General features: G+C 41.6%; 2 protein-coding genes across 11 annotated transcripts in view; one reads left to right on the top strand and one right to left on the bottom strand.

Annotated features, from left to right (window-relative positions):
• The window catches only part of LOC109038690 (uncharacterized), a 102,391-nt gene extending 92,883 nt beyond the window's left edge, over nt 1-9,508 (top strand). For all 3 annotated transcript variants that reach the window (XM_072296562.1, XM_019053849.2, XM_019053859.2), the window contains 2 exons: nt 2,672-2,915; nt 9,210-9,508. In XM_072296562.1, coding sequence (XP_072152663.1) covers nt 2,672-2,915; nt 9,210-9,274 — 309 coding nt within the window. In that variant the 3' untranslated portion in view covers nt 9,275-9,508. The remainder of the gene's footprint in view (nt 1-2,671; nt 2,916-9,209) is intronic.
• Nucleotides 1-18,678, bottom strand: part of DNAlig3 (DNA ligase 3) — a 235,932-nt gene that overhangs the window by 201,281 nt on the left and 15,973 nt on the right. For 3 of the 8 annotated variants that reach the window (XM_072296501.1, XM_072296507.1, XM_072296497.1), the window contains exon 1: nt 7,253-7,609. The exons of 2 other annotated variants lie outside the window; for them this stretch is intronic. In XM_072296501.1, the coding sequence (XP_072152602.1) occupies nt 7,253-7,594 (342 nt within the window). In that variant the 5' untranslated portion in view covers nt 7,595-7,609. Of the gene's footprint in view, nt 1-6,345; nt 6,452-6,963; nt 7,610-18,678 lie in introns of those variants that run through there. 3 more of the 8 variants (XM_072296525.1, XM_072296527.1, XM_072296532.1) reach the window with 3 other exon arrangements.

The raw sequence follows: 18,678 nt of genomic DNA, 5'->3' as shown, positions 1-18,678 counted from the left end.
CTACATTTTTTATTTTGTTCGGGAGAAATTCTAGTTGTTACATCGAGCGCTCTGGTCATAAATAGGATTCCGGAGCGAGCCAATAGGCTTTTTACTCAGTGTAGTTATTTTTCATTAAAGTACACACGGAGTAAATTGTTTAATATAGGGAAACGCATAATTGACATCGGTCAAAACTATCGTATGAGAAACTAATGCAAGCGCGACTACTTGTTGCAAAAATGTTGCTCTCGCCTAAAACAAGTCAAATGTATTTTTGTGTCATTTTAAAAAATAAATAAATGAATAAAATGGCAGGCATTCCGAAAAAACTAGTATCAGGTAACGATGGAGCGATCTTGGGTTAGAGATATATGCTTTGTCTAAATGTTCAAGTGTTCAGATATTTTGTGCTAGAGCTTGTGTGGAATTTCCCACTTTTAAAAGACTTTTATCGCAATATCACAAGATCTTCACTTGGCTACTCAATTAATCACACCTACAGGATATAAGTTCACAGTATTATCAAAAATTCAAATGCTCTGTGTTTCTTGAATATTTTTTTCTGAGTTTTCCTCGTGATTGCACGAAAATGCTGAGACAAATATCAAAGTTAAAATTATTATTTAGGTAATTATTTAAGGTATAAGTTCACAGTATTATATAAAAAATTCAAAATTTCTGAGAATTCCTCGTGATTGCACGAAAAATGCAAAGACAAATGTCAAAGTTAAAATTATTTAAGCGGCCAAACTTTACAAGTTCAACTATCACAACTGTGAAAAGCCAAACATTCCCTTTGCTACTAAGAGTTTTTCGGGAATCTTGTGTGTGTTTTTCCCCCAGTTTTTCTCACATAGTTAATTGACCGGTGGACCACTAGACACGGTACGAATTTAAGCATTCTGATACATGTTTCTTAACCAGAACTTCACGTAGAACACGATTCGCGCAACGAAAATTATTGAAACCAACTCTTAACGGAGATATTAACATTTTTATTTCACATTGGTTACGAGGAATTTGAACTGCCCGCTCACAAGAAACTCCAAGCTCTACGTGAGTCAAATCGCGCACTACAACGGTTTCAGCAAGCTTCTCAATCAAGCAATGTACATTTTCCACCATTTGTTGTTCAAACTATAAGCAGTTTGCTATAGCTGAGCCAAAGCGTCAAGATTGAGGTTGCCAGATTTGTATATCGTAGAGACTGTCATGATAACGTTTAGCGCGCGATGTGAATCACGTAGAGCATGGAGTTTTCATGAGCGGGTTATTTGAATTCACGCATCAAGAATCATTTAATATCTTCGTAGGGAGTTAATTTCAGTATTTTTCGTTATAAGCATCGTATTCTACGTGAAATTTTGGTTAAGAAACATGTATCAGAATGCTGAAATTTGTACCTTATCTAGTGGTCCACTCCGCCATCCACAGACTCACGTTTTGGCGGTTTGAGATCATAAATTAGCGAAAAAATAGAGCGAGACGTCCAAACTTCTAGTTTCGAAGTCCGCTATTAAAATTCCAACATTAACGGAGTCATTATCCTTCGAAAAATACAGGGGATGACATCATTCACCGCGGTGGTGCACCCTATAGTTGTTAACACCTTTGATTCATCAATCACATCTGCACTGGCTGCTTGACTCAATACGCGGATGGAACTATGGTGGAAGAAACCATGGCATGCCCACCGCGGTAGATGACGCCATACCCCGTGTTTTTGAAGGGCGATACCTTCGTTCATAATTGCACGTTTTAAGTTGCTGTTTCGACGAATCTGTTTAGTTTTGGCTGAATTATAATTTGAAATCATCAAACAAGATTTCGTGACAATCATAACGATCTGTCTTTTACCAGAGGACAGCTCGTGTAGCAGTGATCGCGTTGCAATACGATCGGAGAATGAATCGCAATTTCATCGAGGTCAATTTATTGCAATATTATCGGATAAAAAATTGCGATACATTCCGATTTCATTCCATTTTTTTTTTTTCAATAATATCGCGATTCTATGTATGACACTTTTTTGCAATATTATCGAACAAAAACTCGTGATAAACTGAGATACTCTTTCGATTTTATAGAGATGAAAGTGCGACAAGACTGAGAAAAATCGCTAAAATGTTAATGATGCTAGCGATTTTATCCCCAAAAAACTTAATCAGCAGTCGGTGGCGTGGCGTGCATTGCGATATTGTATAGATTGATCTACCATTTAAACCTATGGAAAAGAATTGATAAACAGAGTGTTTACAATGGACACACCTTAATAGTCCATTCTTCACCACAGCTTCAAATGGGGAAAAATCGATCACGATCATTCTCGCCTCGCTACTGAATTTAATTACAAAATATCACGATTTTTCCTTTGAAAAATGCAACTACACTGGGGGGGGGGGGGGGAACCCACATTGGATCGAGAGTCCAGACTCTTAAAAACATCGACAAGAAAAAGAACTCTTGATTCAATCAGATTTACGCTTAAATCAAGAACCAAGCCTCCTAATTTGAGCGGATTTCCTTTTGATTTAAGCTTAAATCTGATTGAATCAAGAGTCTTTTTTCTTATCAATGTTTTCAAGAGTCTGGACTCTAGATCCAATGTGGTTTTTTTTCCAGTGTAGGGTAAGTTGCGTAATCCTGCATTTGACTCGATGTTAATGATCTGTCGTGTTGCCTGTTGCAGCCATTCAAATTAGGAGAGCTATTGCAGCGGTTGCAAGCGGCCAAGCAAGCTTTAGACCGCGAGAGGATAATCGAGCAAGCGTCGAAAGACGGCAAAGACCTCTTCGAGTACCTAGGTGAAAACTACTATGGATCGGATTCCTCCGACACCCCGATTGCGCCTCCAGGCTACCGGGTTAGACTAATCTCCACGCCAGAGGCCGCAAGAGATGACTACTTGTACGGCAAAGACAAGCGAGGCAACTGTAAGTTGATATATCCATCTTTATTAAATTTCCATGGTTCCAGTAATTTAGACGGAAAAAAACGGCTGTAGAGGTGGGCCCTATACAGTAGAGCTGGGCACTAAAGTGGGTTAGGTCAAATGGAGCCACCTACTCCGGGTAGTGCTGGACACTAAACAGTTCGAGGCTGGGTCGCTAAGGAAATAGTAGTGTCCAGCCCTGAAACGACTTAGGCAAGCGTAAAATATGAAGTGCCTCCGCAGAGGGTTGAACCCGAGTGACGCTGGTGGAAGGCCAGCTCTTTGCCACCAGGCTATGGTTATTCGTATTCTTTCGGCGTGAATTTACACCAGTTAAGCGCAACTGCGTCTTGCGGCACCTGATTGGCACTACTGGTGCTCAGTGCCAACCTCTACTGCCTTTCAGTGCAGAGCTGTACAGCGCTCAGCCACTCAACCGCTCACCACTAACGGCCAGTTAGTGCCCAGCACTAAAGTTGTTTTTTCCGTGTACCTACGGTCAAATTCCTGGCTCTTCCTTCAAAATCCTGATTTTCCTTGATTTTTCCCAGACTAATATTCTTTCTTCCTGATTCCAAAATTTTATAAATCTCTGACTTTCCCAGACCTTCGAAGAACACGGAAAAAACAAGACTAGTGTTGAGCACTACTGGCCGTTTAGTGGGGAGTAGTTGAGGGCTGGCGTCTAAGCGCTGTACAGCTCAACACCGGAAGGCAGTGCAGGTGGGCACTGAACATGAGTAGTGCTAATCAGATGCCGCGAGACGTAGTTGCGCTTAACAGGTGTAAATTCACCCACGAGACGTCGGAGTCACGATAGCCTGGTGGTAACGCGCTGGTCTTCCACCGGCGCAACCCGAGTTCGGTCCCAGGTGGAGACGTTTCATATTTTACGCTCGCTCCAAAGTCACTTTAGGGCTTGACACTACTTCTTCCTTAGTGACCCAGCCTCGAGCTGTTTAGTGCCCAGCACTCCTCTGACTTGCTGGCTCCATTTGACCTAACCCTCGTTAGTGCCCAGCACTAACATGTAGGTCCCAACCCTAAACTCGTTTTTTCCGTGAAAATTTCCACCTTATGCCCCTTAAAATACGCCGACTTTCACTAAAATTTGGATACAATTTTCTTGTTTTGCACGGAGAAAAAAACTTCGTGCGTGGGACCCAAAGTTGAGGTCATATGGATCTCTGAAGTTTTGGATCACGTACCTAAAAACTTGAGATCCAACTGCCGAAGTTTGGGTCAGACATCTGAAGTACTTCGATATATACCGAAGGGTTCGGGTCACACATCTGAAGTACTCCGGTACATACCGAAGTGCCTCGATGTCTGACCCGAACTTCGGCAGCTCGACCTCAAGCTTTCGGATGCGTGATCAGAAAACTTCAGAGATCCATAAGACCGCAACTTCGGGTCCCATGCACGAAGTTTTCTTCTTCGCGTGAGATCAAATTATGGATAAAGAAATTCAGTAGTGCGCTAAAATATGACAAGCCTTAAAAATGACTGGAAAGGTATCAGCTGGAAGATCAGTGATACATTTTCGTGATCAGTAGATGTGTCAGAAATTCCCTGACTTTTCCCAGTCTTCATGAATTCCCTGACTGTCCGCTTTTCCAGACCGCCGGCAACCATAAGGTTCGGAGACAACATGTCTTCTCAAAAAGAAATTTACTACGATAACCGTTCATTGCTTCGAGTGAAATAGTGCCCCGTCACCTGAGTTAGCAGCATTTTTTTTAAGAATGTTTTCAAAAATCGAAACCTGCACTGGTACGAGTAAAAAGCTAGAAGTTAAAAGCGGGATGCTATGCGATCAAAGCAACGATCAAATTCCACAAAAATCGCCCTACTGAATAATCAACGTCCATGGGCTGAGATCCCTTTACGTTTCCTAACGGTCATAAATATTGACGTTTAAAGATTCAACAACGATTGGTTCAGATATTACTGTGCGGTAGACGGATACGGTACACTGGAAAAAAAACCCACATTGAATCTAAAGTCCGGACTCTTAAAAACATCGACAAGAAAAAATACTCTTGATTCAATCGGATTTTTGCTTAAATCAAGAACCAAGCTTCCTAATTTGAGCGGATTTCCTTTTGATTTAAGCAAAAATCTGATTGAATCAAGACTATTTTTCCTTGTCAATGTTTTCAAGAGTCTGGACTATAGATCCAATGTGTTTTTTTTCCAGTGCACGGCGAAATTTTTAAATTGAAGCCGTGAAAGAAACATTACGTTTGGCGGATCGGTAGTTTCAATCTCAAACAAGACAATTATAGGAGTGTGGGCAGTTAACACGTGATCGATCATCCCTCTATGTCAGAACATGTTGCTAAGCCGCCCAAGACACAAACGTACTTCCTCCCGCTTCGCACGAAAAAAGGGTTATTTTTACGAAAGTCCGGCTTGACACGAGACGAAACCTGGAATAGTGTGTTTATGAGCGCGTTTTGTCCGCCTGTCAAGAGAGGATGGTCATTTGCCCCCATTGTTCAAAGAACGGAACTGATTGACGGAGATCGATTTCCCGTTTCATATTTAAAGGCATGAAGATCTGCGTCTCGAATCAATCACGTTTAGTCGTCTGGATGGCTTACTGAATTCTTGAATGGATAGGAAGTCCAACGCTCCTTGATACACAATATTTCTGACGCTTCTTTCAGTTTTATAACTTCAATTTTTTTTTAAAAAAAAAAAAAAACATAACAATTTTTATTTAAAAAAAGGCAGGAAACACCAAAACGTAACGATTGGAACTGGAGACGATGACCACCGACAAAAACCTGCGAAAGACTTCATTAAAATTTAAAGCTACTTTAGCTTTCAACGTTTCGTCTTCAACTTTTTCTGCATTTCCAAGATGACTAAATTTTCGAGTTCCCTGACTTTTCCCTAGCCTTTGAGAATACCTCCACTTGATTTTTTTCTTCATTTATTTGCGCTGACTTTAGCAAGACTAAGGACAAAATCTTGACTTCTACAGATGCGAATTAAGGGATAAATGCACCGGCTGAAGTTGCTGAGTCGACACGATACTCGCGAAATGCCCAGACTTTTCCAGGTCGCCGTTAATTAACCCTTACCTCATTCTCTGACTTCTTTTAGGTTTTTCAGATCGTCGGAAACCCTGACAAAATTACCATTCAAAGACCCTATCACTATAAGACTAGATTTAAGCAAATCCGTACCTAAAATAGGATGGTGATTGTAAAAGAAAACAAAATGCACGCACAATTTTGCGTTGCTTTATGACGCCCATGTCATCAAATCCATGATTCTATCATTTTGCAGGGTGACAAGATTTTTTGGAGTTCTTCCAAAAATGTTTAACTTTTCCAGTTTTATGGCAAAACGATTTTATTAAACTTTTCTTAGAATTTTCTAGGTTTTTGAGGAAAAAAAAATTGTGACTTTTTTCTTACTTTTCAAGTATGCCAAATCGTTTTAAAATGAGAAATTGTAGGACTCGGGGGTGAAATCTGCTTTACACAAGTAAGTGATGATCCGGCGAGATGGAAACACACCCCCAAAGACAAAATCAGCTGTAGAACTTTTTCCATATTTTCAAATGATTAATTGGCCCGTTTTCGTCGTTAGTCCAAGAACCAGTCGAGAGATAGTGACAAAACTGTAACCTAAGTTTCGACCACTTGATATCCAGCACTGACACGGAAAATGGTCATGTGCCGCGTTATGGAAAACGCTACAACTTGGCAGACAACCATTTTCCGTGTCAGCGCTTATAGGGCTATCGATTTTAGTGGTCAAGGCCTGTGTCGTGAGTTGGTCACTAACTATCGTTTGGCTCTGGAACTACGCCGAATTTTAAACAGAAATTGGTCATAGTCCAGGAAACCCCCGAAGGATAAATCACAATAAAATAAAAGAATGCTTCGACTCAACGATGTTTCCTGGCTTCCTAGTTATTCCTGTCCAGGGTGTCTACTAAAACAGGCTGGCCAAAAATAAGTACTTTTCCAGTCCATTCCCAAGAAATTCAGTACCCTCTCATAAGAGAAATTCAGTGCTTTAAACAGTACGTCCAATTGAAGAAATTCAAAAATTTCACCTTCTCGCCAAATTCCGCACTTTCTCAGTACTTCCGGACCGCCCTTAAAAAATCAGTACTATATCCGGACTTTCCGGAAATTCTGACTTGTAGACACCCTGTTGTCCTTCCGAGAGCTTGTCATCCTGTTTCCTAGCGACACTAACACAAATATTATACATGCGAATATTCCTCGTGGTTTATCCTCGTGCGAGGTCCCTAATTGGGGGTTACAAATACCCGCGCACAAACACACGGAGCAAATACCAATTATCACTCACGCAGACGGTCAGAAGCGCGAGGGAGTGTAAATTCGTGGTCCCTGGGGATGGGTCACGCCACGCGACGAGCGAGAACATTTTGAGGTTAGGGTGCGCGAGAGCCCCGGCCGCGACGGGAGACGGACTGAGCGGAGCGCCGTGCCTCCTGTTCCGCCGGCTCATCGCACATGATGTAATGCCAAAGGCCGATGACAAAGCGATAAGGCCCAAATCGAAATTGCTCGATTGCCGGGAAGAATAACCCGTCGCTGCACCCGCCGGAAGCGTGGCCGACTCCACGTGGACCAAAGACGTAAAGACGGAGTGCTCGTATCTAAAAGCACCGGGAAGAAGTGGAGCCATTCTGACGATGCGAATCCATGCGCGGGAAACGATTGGATTTGAACTTGTACTCTTCATTTTTCCATATTTCTTCTTCGAATCTCATTTTAAATGCCTAAGACGAACAGAAAAATACAGTTGGGATTGTGAATTTTTATAAAAAAAAAAACCTATTTTGGCTTGGTAAGAAGCAGGAATCTTACACCAATCTCAGATTAAGTTGCTGTGAATCCATGCGCGGGTACAAAATTTGATTTGAATTTGTCCTCTTGATTTTTCCATATTTCTTATTTAAATCTCGTTTTATTTGCCTGAAACGAACAAATATATCAAGTTGGGATTGTGAATTTTTATGATAAACCTATTTTGGCTTGGTAACACGAAGGAATCTTACAGGAGTCTCAGATATAGTTAGTTTTTCTGCTGCTCTAACCAATAGGAGAGGTGGCTTCATTTTCTTCTCCTAGCGCTCCGTCTTTATGTCTTTGACGTGGACGGAACGCGACCGGCTTTTGAAACCGGTTTCGCGGGGTCCTAGTCCACATGACCCACACGTGCCAGACACATTGAATATCGTGTCGAGCGACAACCGCTCATGTCCATTTTTTCAAAGTTCAGTTTTTTCATGTTGATAATGCTTTTCAAGAGTTGATACACTCATGAAAGTGGTGCCAATACTTGTTTTGTGATGAGGATAACCCTAAATTAAGAACTGACACCACTTCCGAGGTTCCATTTAACTCTTCAACCCCAAAAAACTCAAGATTGGAAAAATGGACACTAGCGGTTTTCGCACGATAAGATTCGATAGGACTGGGTACATTTTGCAATTATGAACTTTAATTGCTTAGTTTAGAAACAACGTATGGACCTTTAGTTTCCCTACACTGATAAAAGTATTTGTGTTCTTGGGTCAATTTTGGTTAATATGTAGGACGTGAAACACAAGCCAACTCAAATTTTGTGTTGATTTTGGTGCAGTTTGTCGTGGAGTTAGCGCAGAAAACAATGTTGTTTGTTTACATTTGAACCTTGATGTAGCCCCTAAATCAGTTTATGAGTGAAACGTGTCCATACGACTTGTAGACAATGATAGACATCACCGAGGAATCCTGCAAAAACGGCGAATTTCACTTTTTGCCCGTGACAAATCCACGACGGATAACGTGAAAACTTGAGTGAAATCCAGAGAAATGATACATACGAGTCGCTTTTACAGCGCTCTTTGGCGCTTTACGACGCCTAATCGCCACAAAGCTCGATCTTCCCACAGGTCATCAGGGAGTTGACACTCCCTCATCTCACTCAACACCCCCTGTCGCCAACCCCTCACTGGGCGTCCCCTACGTCTCCTCCCAGGAGGAACCCAATCAAGCATCTTTTTTGGCAGCCTCTCTTCAGTCATCCTATTGACATGACCATACCAAACAAGTTGTTTGGTCATGACGTCGAACACGATGTCATTTTCGACTTCCATTACCTGACGCACTCTATCATTACGGACCCGATCTCTCCTAGATATTCCTGCCGACCTTCTCCAGAAATCCATCTCCGTTGCTCTTAGCATATCCTGTGTCCGTTTCTTCCGTTGCGTCCGTTCAGAGAAATGATAATTTGTTTTTTTTTTCTGTTTCAGACATGACATTGTGCCACTTCAAAATCTGCAATATGGGACGGAAGCGGTGGAAATCGTGGCCCTGACTAGAGCTGGAGCTGGAGCGCTGAAGCGTCGGAGCCCCGACGCCGACGTCGCCGTACAGCTCGCCCCCACCCGCACGCCCCGCCGTCGCCAACACATCCACCAGACAAACGTATTTATCATCCGACCTCACCCAGAAGCCATCTCTTCAGATTCCTCTTATACTAAATTATTGTATAATTTTACCGCAGAACAGACGATGAAAAGTTGAATAAAGTCAATAGCGTAAACTTCAAGTTTTCCCAGGTGCTTTTATTTCCTCCGCGCCTCCTCCCGCTCTACGGCCGAGTTGTTTGGCCGCACTGCCGCGCTGAGAAACAACGACTTCCTTGCAAACTTTTCCCGGAGCGGAAAGGAATTAGCTGCCTCCCATGAAACACGGCACGGAAACAAAAGTGTTGGGGGTTGTCCTCTAAAATTGTGGGGATACACTAATTTTTTGGATGATGTGGTCATTCCCAATTAATAGACCACTACACAAGGCACGAATTTCAGCATTCTGATGCATGTTTCTTAACCGAAATTTCACGTAAAATACGATACGCACAACGAAAATTACCGAAATCAACTCCTTACGAAGATATTTAATGATTCCTGATGCGTGAATTCAAACCACTCGCTCATGAAAACTCAATACCCTACGTGATTCACATCGCGCGCTAAACGTTATCATGACAGTCTCTGCGATATAAAAATCTGGCAACCTCAATCTTGACGTTTTGGATCAGCTATAGCAAATTGCTTATCGTTTGAAAAACACATGGTGGGAAATGAACATTGCTCGGTTGAGAAGCTTGCTGAAACCATTGTAGTGCGCGATTTGACTCACGTATAGCTTTGAGTTTCTTGTGAGCGGGCAGTTCAAATTCCTCGTAACCAATGTGAAATAAAAACGTTAATATCTTCGTTAGGAGTTGGTTTCAGTAATTTTCGTTGTGTGAATCGTGTTTTAAGTGAAATTCTTGTTAAGAAACATGTATCAGATTGTTTAAATTCGTACCTTGTCTAGTGGTCCATTGAGGGTGGTGCCGCAACTCAAGTTAGGTAGTGCATCAACATTTGGATTGGTAACCTAATAATTAATTATGGTACCGCCGCAAAACCCTTTGATCCATACGGACAAGAATTCTCGTCCTCCCACAACCACACTGTAACCCTACGGACGAGAATCCTCGTCTCCGAACTTCAAAATGCCTCGCGTACTTTATTTGAAAAAAAAAGGAAAGGTAATTCACTTTTGGTGACTGATCTTCACTTCCACGTGCCTTTGAGTAAAACACACAAAATGTCACGCTATTTGATGGAAAAATAAGTAAATAAAGGTGAGAAAACTAAAAACCAGTCATTTTCGCACGATTTCTCATTCCTTACTTAGATTGGGGCAGCGCAGCGTGAAAATCTAACTCAAAGTGAAAGAGTTATTTTTGGGTACCATCACATTATTGACTGAAAATGCCCCTGATCATCCAACAACCCCTACTTCTTTTTTCCATGGGCTCAAAGATCATGGTGACTGTTTGAAATTTACTTGTCCTCGTAACGGGCCGGTTGCAAACTTTTGCTAGAGCGAAAGTAAGTAAGAGCCTTTTTTAAGCCTCCCGCTTCAAAAAAGGATATTACAGCATAGGTGAATATTTCGTTAGAGGAGTCGTTCTATTCAATCCCTGCTCAACATGTCCGACGTTTTCGCGCGCAAGTTGAGGGGATGAGCACGAGATCAATCAAGGCGGATATCTATCACGCGAGAAAAACGTGAAAGTAAACACGCTGATTGTTATCAGGTGGTTAGAATGGGCCAGTTGCGCCGGTCACAGAGTTGTGTTTTGATGCTTAAGATTCTTCTAAATCAGCTAAAAATAATAAGATCCGTCCGAACGGCGACTTTTTACGTTGGATATTAACCGAGATATCGTCCTTTGAAAAATCGTGTTTTCGACGTCATCCACCGCGGTATGTATTACCGCGGTGGATGACGTCATAAATCGAGTTTTTCAAGGCGCGATATCTCGGTTAATATTCAACATATAAAGTTACTGTTGGAACAGATCTTAATATTTTTAACTAATCTTTAAGAATCAAGCATCAAAACACGATTCTGCTGATCAGCGCAACTGGCCCATCATCGTCCCGTCACATGTGTTTTGGCGGCTTAGCGTCGGCTATGTTGAATATTGCGTAGTATCCTCGTAAGCAGGGGTTGGATAGAATGACTCCTCTAACGAAAGTTCACCTGTGTCGTGGTATCGTTTTTGAAGCGGGAACCTCGAAAAACGCAACTTTCTTACGCAAATTATGAGGTAAGGAGTGCATTTCAGACTTCGCCGATGGGCTCATCGTGATTTTTGAGACACTTTCTATGGGTGACATCTCTTATTTTTGCTCCAGCCAAAGTTTGCAAGAGACCCGTTTCACAATGTGCGTTGGGAAATTGCGTGTGTTTAGCTTCCCGCCTCAAAAACCATACTATGCCATTAACATATTATGATTCAGATGATTCACCTCGACGTCTAAACTCCACGCGAAACTGAAAATGGCCGCCATTATCAGTCACAATTTTCCAATTCAAAACAAATAAAGTAATAAATGCATCATATGTAATCATATAATAAATAAATATGAAAATCAAGCTGCAAGCCGCAAAAAAAAAATGTTAAGTAATCAATTACATAGTGCTAACTAAAAGCAAGCAATTGATAAATGAGAAAAGATGCCAAAAGCAAGAAACTTAAAATAATACCAGACGTTTCGACACAACATTTCATGGATCTCCTCCAGTGGTTTGGGTAGAATAAAAACAAACAGATCAATTAAACAGGTGAAAGGAAAACAATTTTTTTTTTTTGTGAACTTTTGTTTTTCCTTTCACCTGTTTAATAGATACGTTTGTTTTCATAGTCCCTACCCAAACCACTGAAGAAGGTTCATTAAATGGACATATTTCTATCAAACGGGACTATATGCATTATGACGTGAGCCCTGTTATGCACTTATTCTTATGGGTCTCAGGGCTCATGCCTGAATGCACATAGTTTCGTTTGATAGAAATACATCCAAATGATGGGTCGCGACGCCCAGCGTTATTGTAAGTTTCTTTCTTTTGTCATCTTTTCTTATTTATCAATTGCTTGCTGTTACTCACGTGGCCCTCGGAGGACCACTACAAATAAGACAAACGAAAACAACACAAATGGGAATAGAGCGAGGGATGCACAACAAAAGTTGCGCAATGCTCTAGATAATTTTGCTCCTATACCTTATGCCCCCCTAAAATTGCGTCTTCCCCCTGAGTGTGCCTCCAAGTCAGGATCATGGCGACTTAGATATCTCATCGGATGAAGGTGAATGAAGCATTATATCTGAAGAATCACCCAAAAAATGTCCAATATTTGTAAATATACAGCTTGGAAAAATAATCCTTTAAATCAGGTCATTTTCCGAAAAATAAGGGGGGGGGGGGCTGGGATCCACGTAGGAATGTGCGAGACCAAAATTTGGCCCATATTCATTAGACCCTGGTCCATTAGCGTCAGGCATTTTGAGCTGAGCAAAGGTTTTTTTAAAATAAGAGTTTTTTAAATCACCCTAATTAATAAAACATGTAAAGCTACATTTAGGATTCCCCGACCTCCCCCCCCCCTCCCTTCGAAACGCATTTGTGATAGAACATAGTGTCTTTTAACCCGTAAAAACAAAATTGCGTGACACTCGCCTCAAACCCCCGTCTCCATAGAGCGTTACATATTTTTTGGATGGCACACCTTATGATCTAATAATGTGACAGCTAGGGGACAATTTTTCTTAACTCTTAAACGCCCAAGCCGGGTCAAATTAACCCTGGTCTTGCTAAAAGCACGTTCCTTGCTGGCTGTAACGGGCCGGTTGCATACGAGTTTTAGACAAAGGTTTAAATATATCTTATAAAAGAATCATGTATTAAATTGAAAAAAAAAGAAAAAATTGAGCACCAACACAGTCGAGAATAGGAGAGACGTAATCTAGCCTACTTTTTAAACTTTTCTCCCAAATCCGAGCGACACCTCATTGACAGCATTGGAGCATTGAGACTTCGCGCCTCGCGCTGTCGCGCCTTCAATGTTCCAAATGCAACACGGACATCCATCGAGTACGAATAGTTGTATCTCTGCGCGGTTATCACCGCTCATCCTTTTCCTCGCTCCATTTCCGAAAGCCTCACACTATCAAAACTAGCCATCAAATATCAAGGTCAGGTATTGTGATTGGCTTATTCGATGACTCGGACCAATCACAGCACTTGACATTGAAATTTTGATGGACTATTTTGATAGTGTGACACAATCAATATGTGTTGTTTCCGTTTGTCTTATTCGTATTATCGTTTGTCTTATTCCAAATCCGATCCGACTAGGAGACTGCATTGAATATGCAAAAGGAAATTCAGACGAAATTCAGTCCGAATTCCGAAGGTTATTCCGAACCTAACCTTTAGTGGTGACGCGAAAACGCCTGCAAATCGAAATTACTTCATCCAGGGTAACTTTGTGCAATGGGCAGGCCCGCCACAAGGGGGGGGGATACTGGGTCCTTGGTACCGGGGCCCGGGCCCTGGAGGGGCCCGTGACGCAGGTGACAAACCACTACGAATTCATGTGTAACCCTTGTCTCGTAGGGAAAAGTGAAAAAAATTACCCTAAAAATTCCGCAAAAGGTGAATAAAGTTTCAAAAACACGCTAGGGCACCATAAAATTTTTTTTACTTTTTTTAGAGATTTTCAAGATTTTGAGTATATGTAGAATGATATTTTTAGTAACTGTGTTTCATTTTCTTCCGTTGTCGGATGCTAAGAGGCTCCTTTCTGGGCATCCTCGACTTCAATGGCTTAACTCCCTTGCCATAGACGTACGAAAGGGGAGTCCAGGGGGGCCCGGCTCCCCATAGAATTGAAAATTATCATCTGCCCCCTCAAAAAAAAATTTATAGATGTTTTGAATGCAACAATTCGAAAGTTTTTGGTGCTGAAAGTAAACAAAAAGGCGTAATTATTCTGCAGAAATTGATGGAAAATCTCCATCATAAGAGCTTCATAATGCGCCCAAATAGATTTAAAATTTCAAAAAATTTCCCGGGGGAGGCCCCCCGAACCCCCCCCCCCCCCCCTGTGCTAGGGGCCCGGGCCAGAAAATTGGTACCAGGGCCCGAGATGGGATGTGGCGGGCCTGGCAATGGGGTACAACTTTGTGCAATAGGGTACATCTTTGTGCAAACAGTAATTTAACTTTATTGAGCAAGTGCAACTTTTTCTTGCTTAAGCAACAGTGCTTTACATCACAGTGTTTCCCTCGTTCAAGTTTTTGATTAAAGGAATGCGAGATTGAATGTCATGGTAAGGTGAATATTTTAATCTCCTGCTGTCCAGTGTCCAAAACCTCTGAAGATACACAGGGCGGATTAAGGGGGTGGCCACATGGACCGCGGCCCATGGCGGCAAGTTTAGGGGGTAGCAAATTTTGCAATTGTTTTAAATGCGGTAAGTATGAAAAAAAAGTGAAGAGTATCATAACTTACGGCAGTGAGGTCTGGCAACTCAAGAAAAGAACTGAAGACATGCTTAGAGCAACTGAGATGGACTTTTGGAGAAGGTCTGCTGGGATATCGAGAAGAGAACGTGTCCGCAATGAAAGGGTACGCGAGATAATGGGTGTGGAGAAGGACATCGTGCACGATATCAGGTCCAAGCAGTTGGTCTGGTATGGACACGTGCGAAGGATGGCAGATGATCGGTTGCCCAATCAGGTCTTCGATTGGGTTCCTCCCGGAAGGCGACGGCGTGGACGTCCTGTGAAAGGTTGGCGACAAGGGGTGGAGGAGGAGATCAGAAGGTGCCAATTGCCTGATGATCTCTGGGAGGATAGGGGGCAATGGCGACTGGGCGTCGCAGAGCGCGAGGCGGCGCTATAAAAGCGACTTTATGTATGTAAGTATGAAAAAAAATCGGATTCAAAAAAAAATTACAAACGATCCGGTGGCAAAATCTTTCATTTCCTGAGAGTATAGTAATTTCTAATTTTGTCGTCTTTCGGGGATACAAGGGAAATCACCATGAATTAGTCGAGCTAAGAGAGAAAGCAAACACGCAATTTGGCCGAGAACGGAGAGGCGCGCAGGGAACAATGATGACGAGGACTTTAGCTGAAAAGGAGAAGCCCGCGGCGGTCAGTAAAAAACACATATTAGCGCCTACAAGACTGCATGAATACTTCACGCATTGCGTCAAACACAGTGCGGGAGTGCGGTCAGCGGGAAACGCATAGCGCCTACGAGACTGCATGAATACTTCACGCATTGCGGCAAACACAGTGCGGTCAGCCAGCTCGGCGGCGCGGCGCGGCGCGGCGCTACGGAGGAAGTTAAAATTATTAAACCACATTTATGTTTGTTCTTTCATGATTTTTTCGTTCATTTCTTAAAAATGGAAGGCCTTAAATTGTCCACACAGAGATAGGTTTACGGAACTTAACTTTCGCGCATAGTTCCGTGAACTTTTGCTGGTAGTGTTGATAGGACTTTCGCAGAAAATGTGTCCAACACGAGTAAACGCGACGTTTAAGACGAATGAGAAGGGGGCGGCAAAGTACATGCAGGCGGTCCGTGGGCAGCAAGTAGATAAATCCGGCCCTGAAGATACATCTATGCATTGGAATTTCTTTGTTTTTCGAAATAATTTATCATGAAATACCAAGTTTTCTAAAAGGAAGTCCAAGACTTGAATCGATCAGGTTAATTTTGTGCGGGTTAAGCTCAAGGGAAAAAAGCTCATATGAGAACAATTTTCCCTCCAAGAGATACGCTGTTTGGTGCAACACTAGCAACGAACATTCAGGAGGGGAACTGGACACGTATCTGCAGTTGCCAGATGTTCCTACATTTTATAAACAAACGATCGACTTTCCACGAAGATGGAAAAGATTGGGTCCTATCGAATAAATCTATTATTAGAATAGGGGCATTTGAGATTTTTCCTCGCTTAAATATAGCATTGACTTCCATCAAGTCGATGTCGTTCCAAGCACCAGAAGAGTTCGTTCATGGGAGTGTATCGATTTTTGCGCTTCAGTTCATAAACGTCTCATTATGTGGAGGTCCATGCTTTCCTCGAAATTCTCGCGTGGTTGAGCGGGATTTCCTAAATTCAAGAGATATCTTCCTGAAGGAGCGTAAGCTGTCGTGTAGCCAGGGTGTCTACTAAAATAGGCTGGCCAAACAATCAGTACTTTTACAGTACTTTTTCGATACATTCCCAATAAATTCAGTGCCTCCTCAACAGAAAAATACAGTATTTTTTCAGTACCTTCAACAGACGAAATTTGAGAAATTTAAAAAATTTGAATTGCCCGCTCAAATTACGAGCAAAATGAAAAAAATTCCGGATTTTCTTGCGAAATTTCCGCACTTTTTCAGGACTTCCGGACCGCCCTTGAAAAGGCAGTATTGTTTCCGGACTTGTACACACCCTGTGTACACGCGTTTAATTTATAAAAAAATTACGCAAAACCATTCTGACACATGTCTAGCAAGGTAAAAAAAAAAAAAAAAAACATATTGAAAATAAAACAAAAAACAACAAGTTGGATTTTGCAATCGCTAGCGATAGCAATATTCGTCATGGGAACGTTAGCTTCTGGGATATGAAAATGTTAAGATACAGTTCGTTTGTAGTATCTTCTGAATTGAAGGGGCTATGTAATTTTGTGTTGACATCTCTTTTTTAACATTTTTAATTATTTTCTTTGCATACAAGAAAGCTGTTATGTACCAATTATTTATTTTCGTTGGATTATATATGGTTTTCGGAAGTTAACGCATTTAAGTTTCAGGTTCGCTTTTTCGGCGTAAAGTATACATAAGGTGTCCCAAAAGCACCGGGACTTGTTCTGTAACTTCGAAAGTAAGATAGATACAGACATGATCTTGATCTCATTTTAAAGATCAACTCAATACCTATCGATTAAAACCAAGATCAGCTCAATCGGATAAAAATTGACCGAGTAATGGCAATTTGAAATCAGTGAAGAAAGTTTACCCCTACGGTTTTTAAGAAAGTTTCTTCATCGCCGTGAATCAAAAAATCGGCCTGTAAAGTGATGCTTATTGTGTTTTTTGATTTTCGAGGTGTCATTTATCAACATTTTGTCAGTCTGGGAGGGGGGGGGGGAATTGGGAGTTTATGCCGATGATACGCTCGTGCTAGCAGCGTCGAAAAGTTACAGGAAGGCACGTTTTAATGCTCAATCCCACCTAAATAGGATTAATAAATGGACTAACAAAGATAAAACAAAACTAAATGCGTCTAAGTCGGTAGAAATTGTGTTCACCAACAGACCTTTTGTTCACATTCCTCTTCATTTAGGAAATTCTGAAATTCCTCGCGACACAGTCGCCCGTTATTTAGGCCTCCATCTGGATTCCAGGCTCAAATGGGGTGCACACATAAAGAAAAAAGTCGAACAATTAAGACTTAAATTTCACGATATGCAGTGGCTGATAGGCCGCAAATCCAAGTTACCCTTAGAAACCAAAGTGCTCCTCTACAAGTCAATGTTGAGACCGGTTTGGAGTTATGGATGCCAGTTGTGGGGCTGCGCATCCAAATCTAACATTAAAAAGATAGAAATCATCCAAATGAAAATTTTACGAAGCATTTCAAAAGCCAGATGGTATGAGAGAAACGTGGATATTCGCGCTGATCTCAACATTGACTCTGTAGAGTACTACATAACAAAAATGTATAACTCTTATGAAAATAGGTTGCATTGGCACCCCAATCCTGAAGCGCTCGCACTTCTCGAAAAAGACCGATGCATCCGAAGATTAAAACGTCGTAAACCCCACGAGCTTGGAATCCAGGGGTTCTCAAAATTTTCCATCTTTTAAATCAATGAGCCTCCTTGCGCTTTTCGAACGCAATCAGGGGTTCTTGGGTCTTTGACCGATCTCGGTCTCCCACCGTCCAAGTTAAATCAAAAAGACGCATTTTTACTCTAAAGCAAAATTGTTTTTATTTTTCTCCTCACTACAAAGAGGGTGTATATCATATATTAATTTGTTTTAATATATTCCTAGTTACTTAGCTAAAACAAATATTCGTAACATAGTATAAGTTTATCTTATAAGTTAAATTTAAGTTTTTTACAGATGTATCAACATCTAAAAACCATCCTGTACATATTATATTTTGTGCAAATAAAAAAAAAAAAAATCAACATTTTGTACCATCAAACACAACAGTTGACAGTGCGTATTATTGCAAAGTACTAAAGGAGTTGAGAATGCACATTTCCCGGAAACGGTCGGACTTGAAAGCTTCGTGGATACTCCATCAAGACAATGCGCGGCCTCACACATCGAGCTTAACACGTGAATTTATGA

The sequence above is a fragment of the Bemisia tabaci genome, chromosome 1, assembly GCF_918797505.1.
Source record: "Bemisia tabaci chromosome 1, PGI_BMITA_v3".
NCBI classification, from domain to species: Eukaryota; Metazoa; Arthropoda; class Insecta; order Hemiptera; family Aleyrodidae; genus Bemisia; species Bemisia tabaci.
The sequence above is the reverse complement of the archived record's forward strand: the minus strand, read 5'-3'. Positions and strand labels throughout refer to the sequence as shown.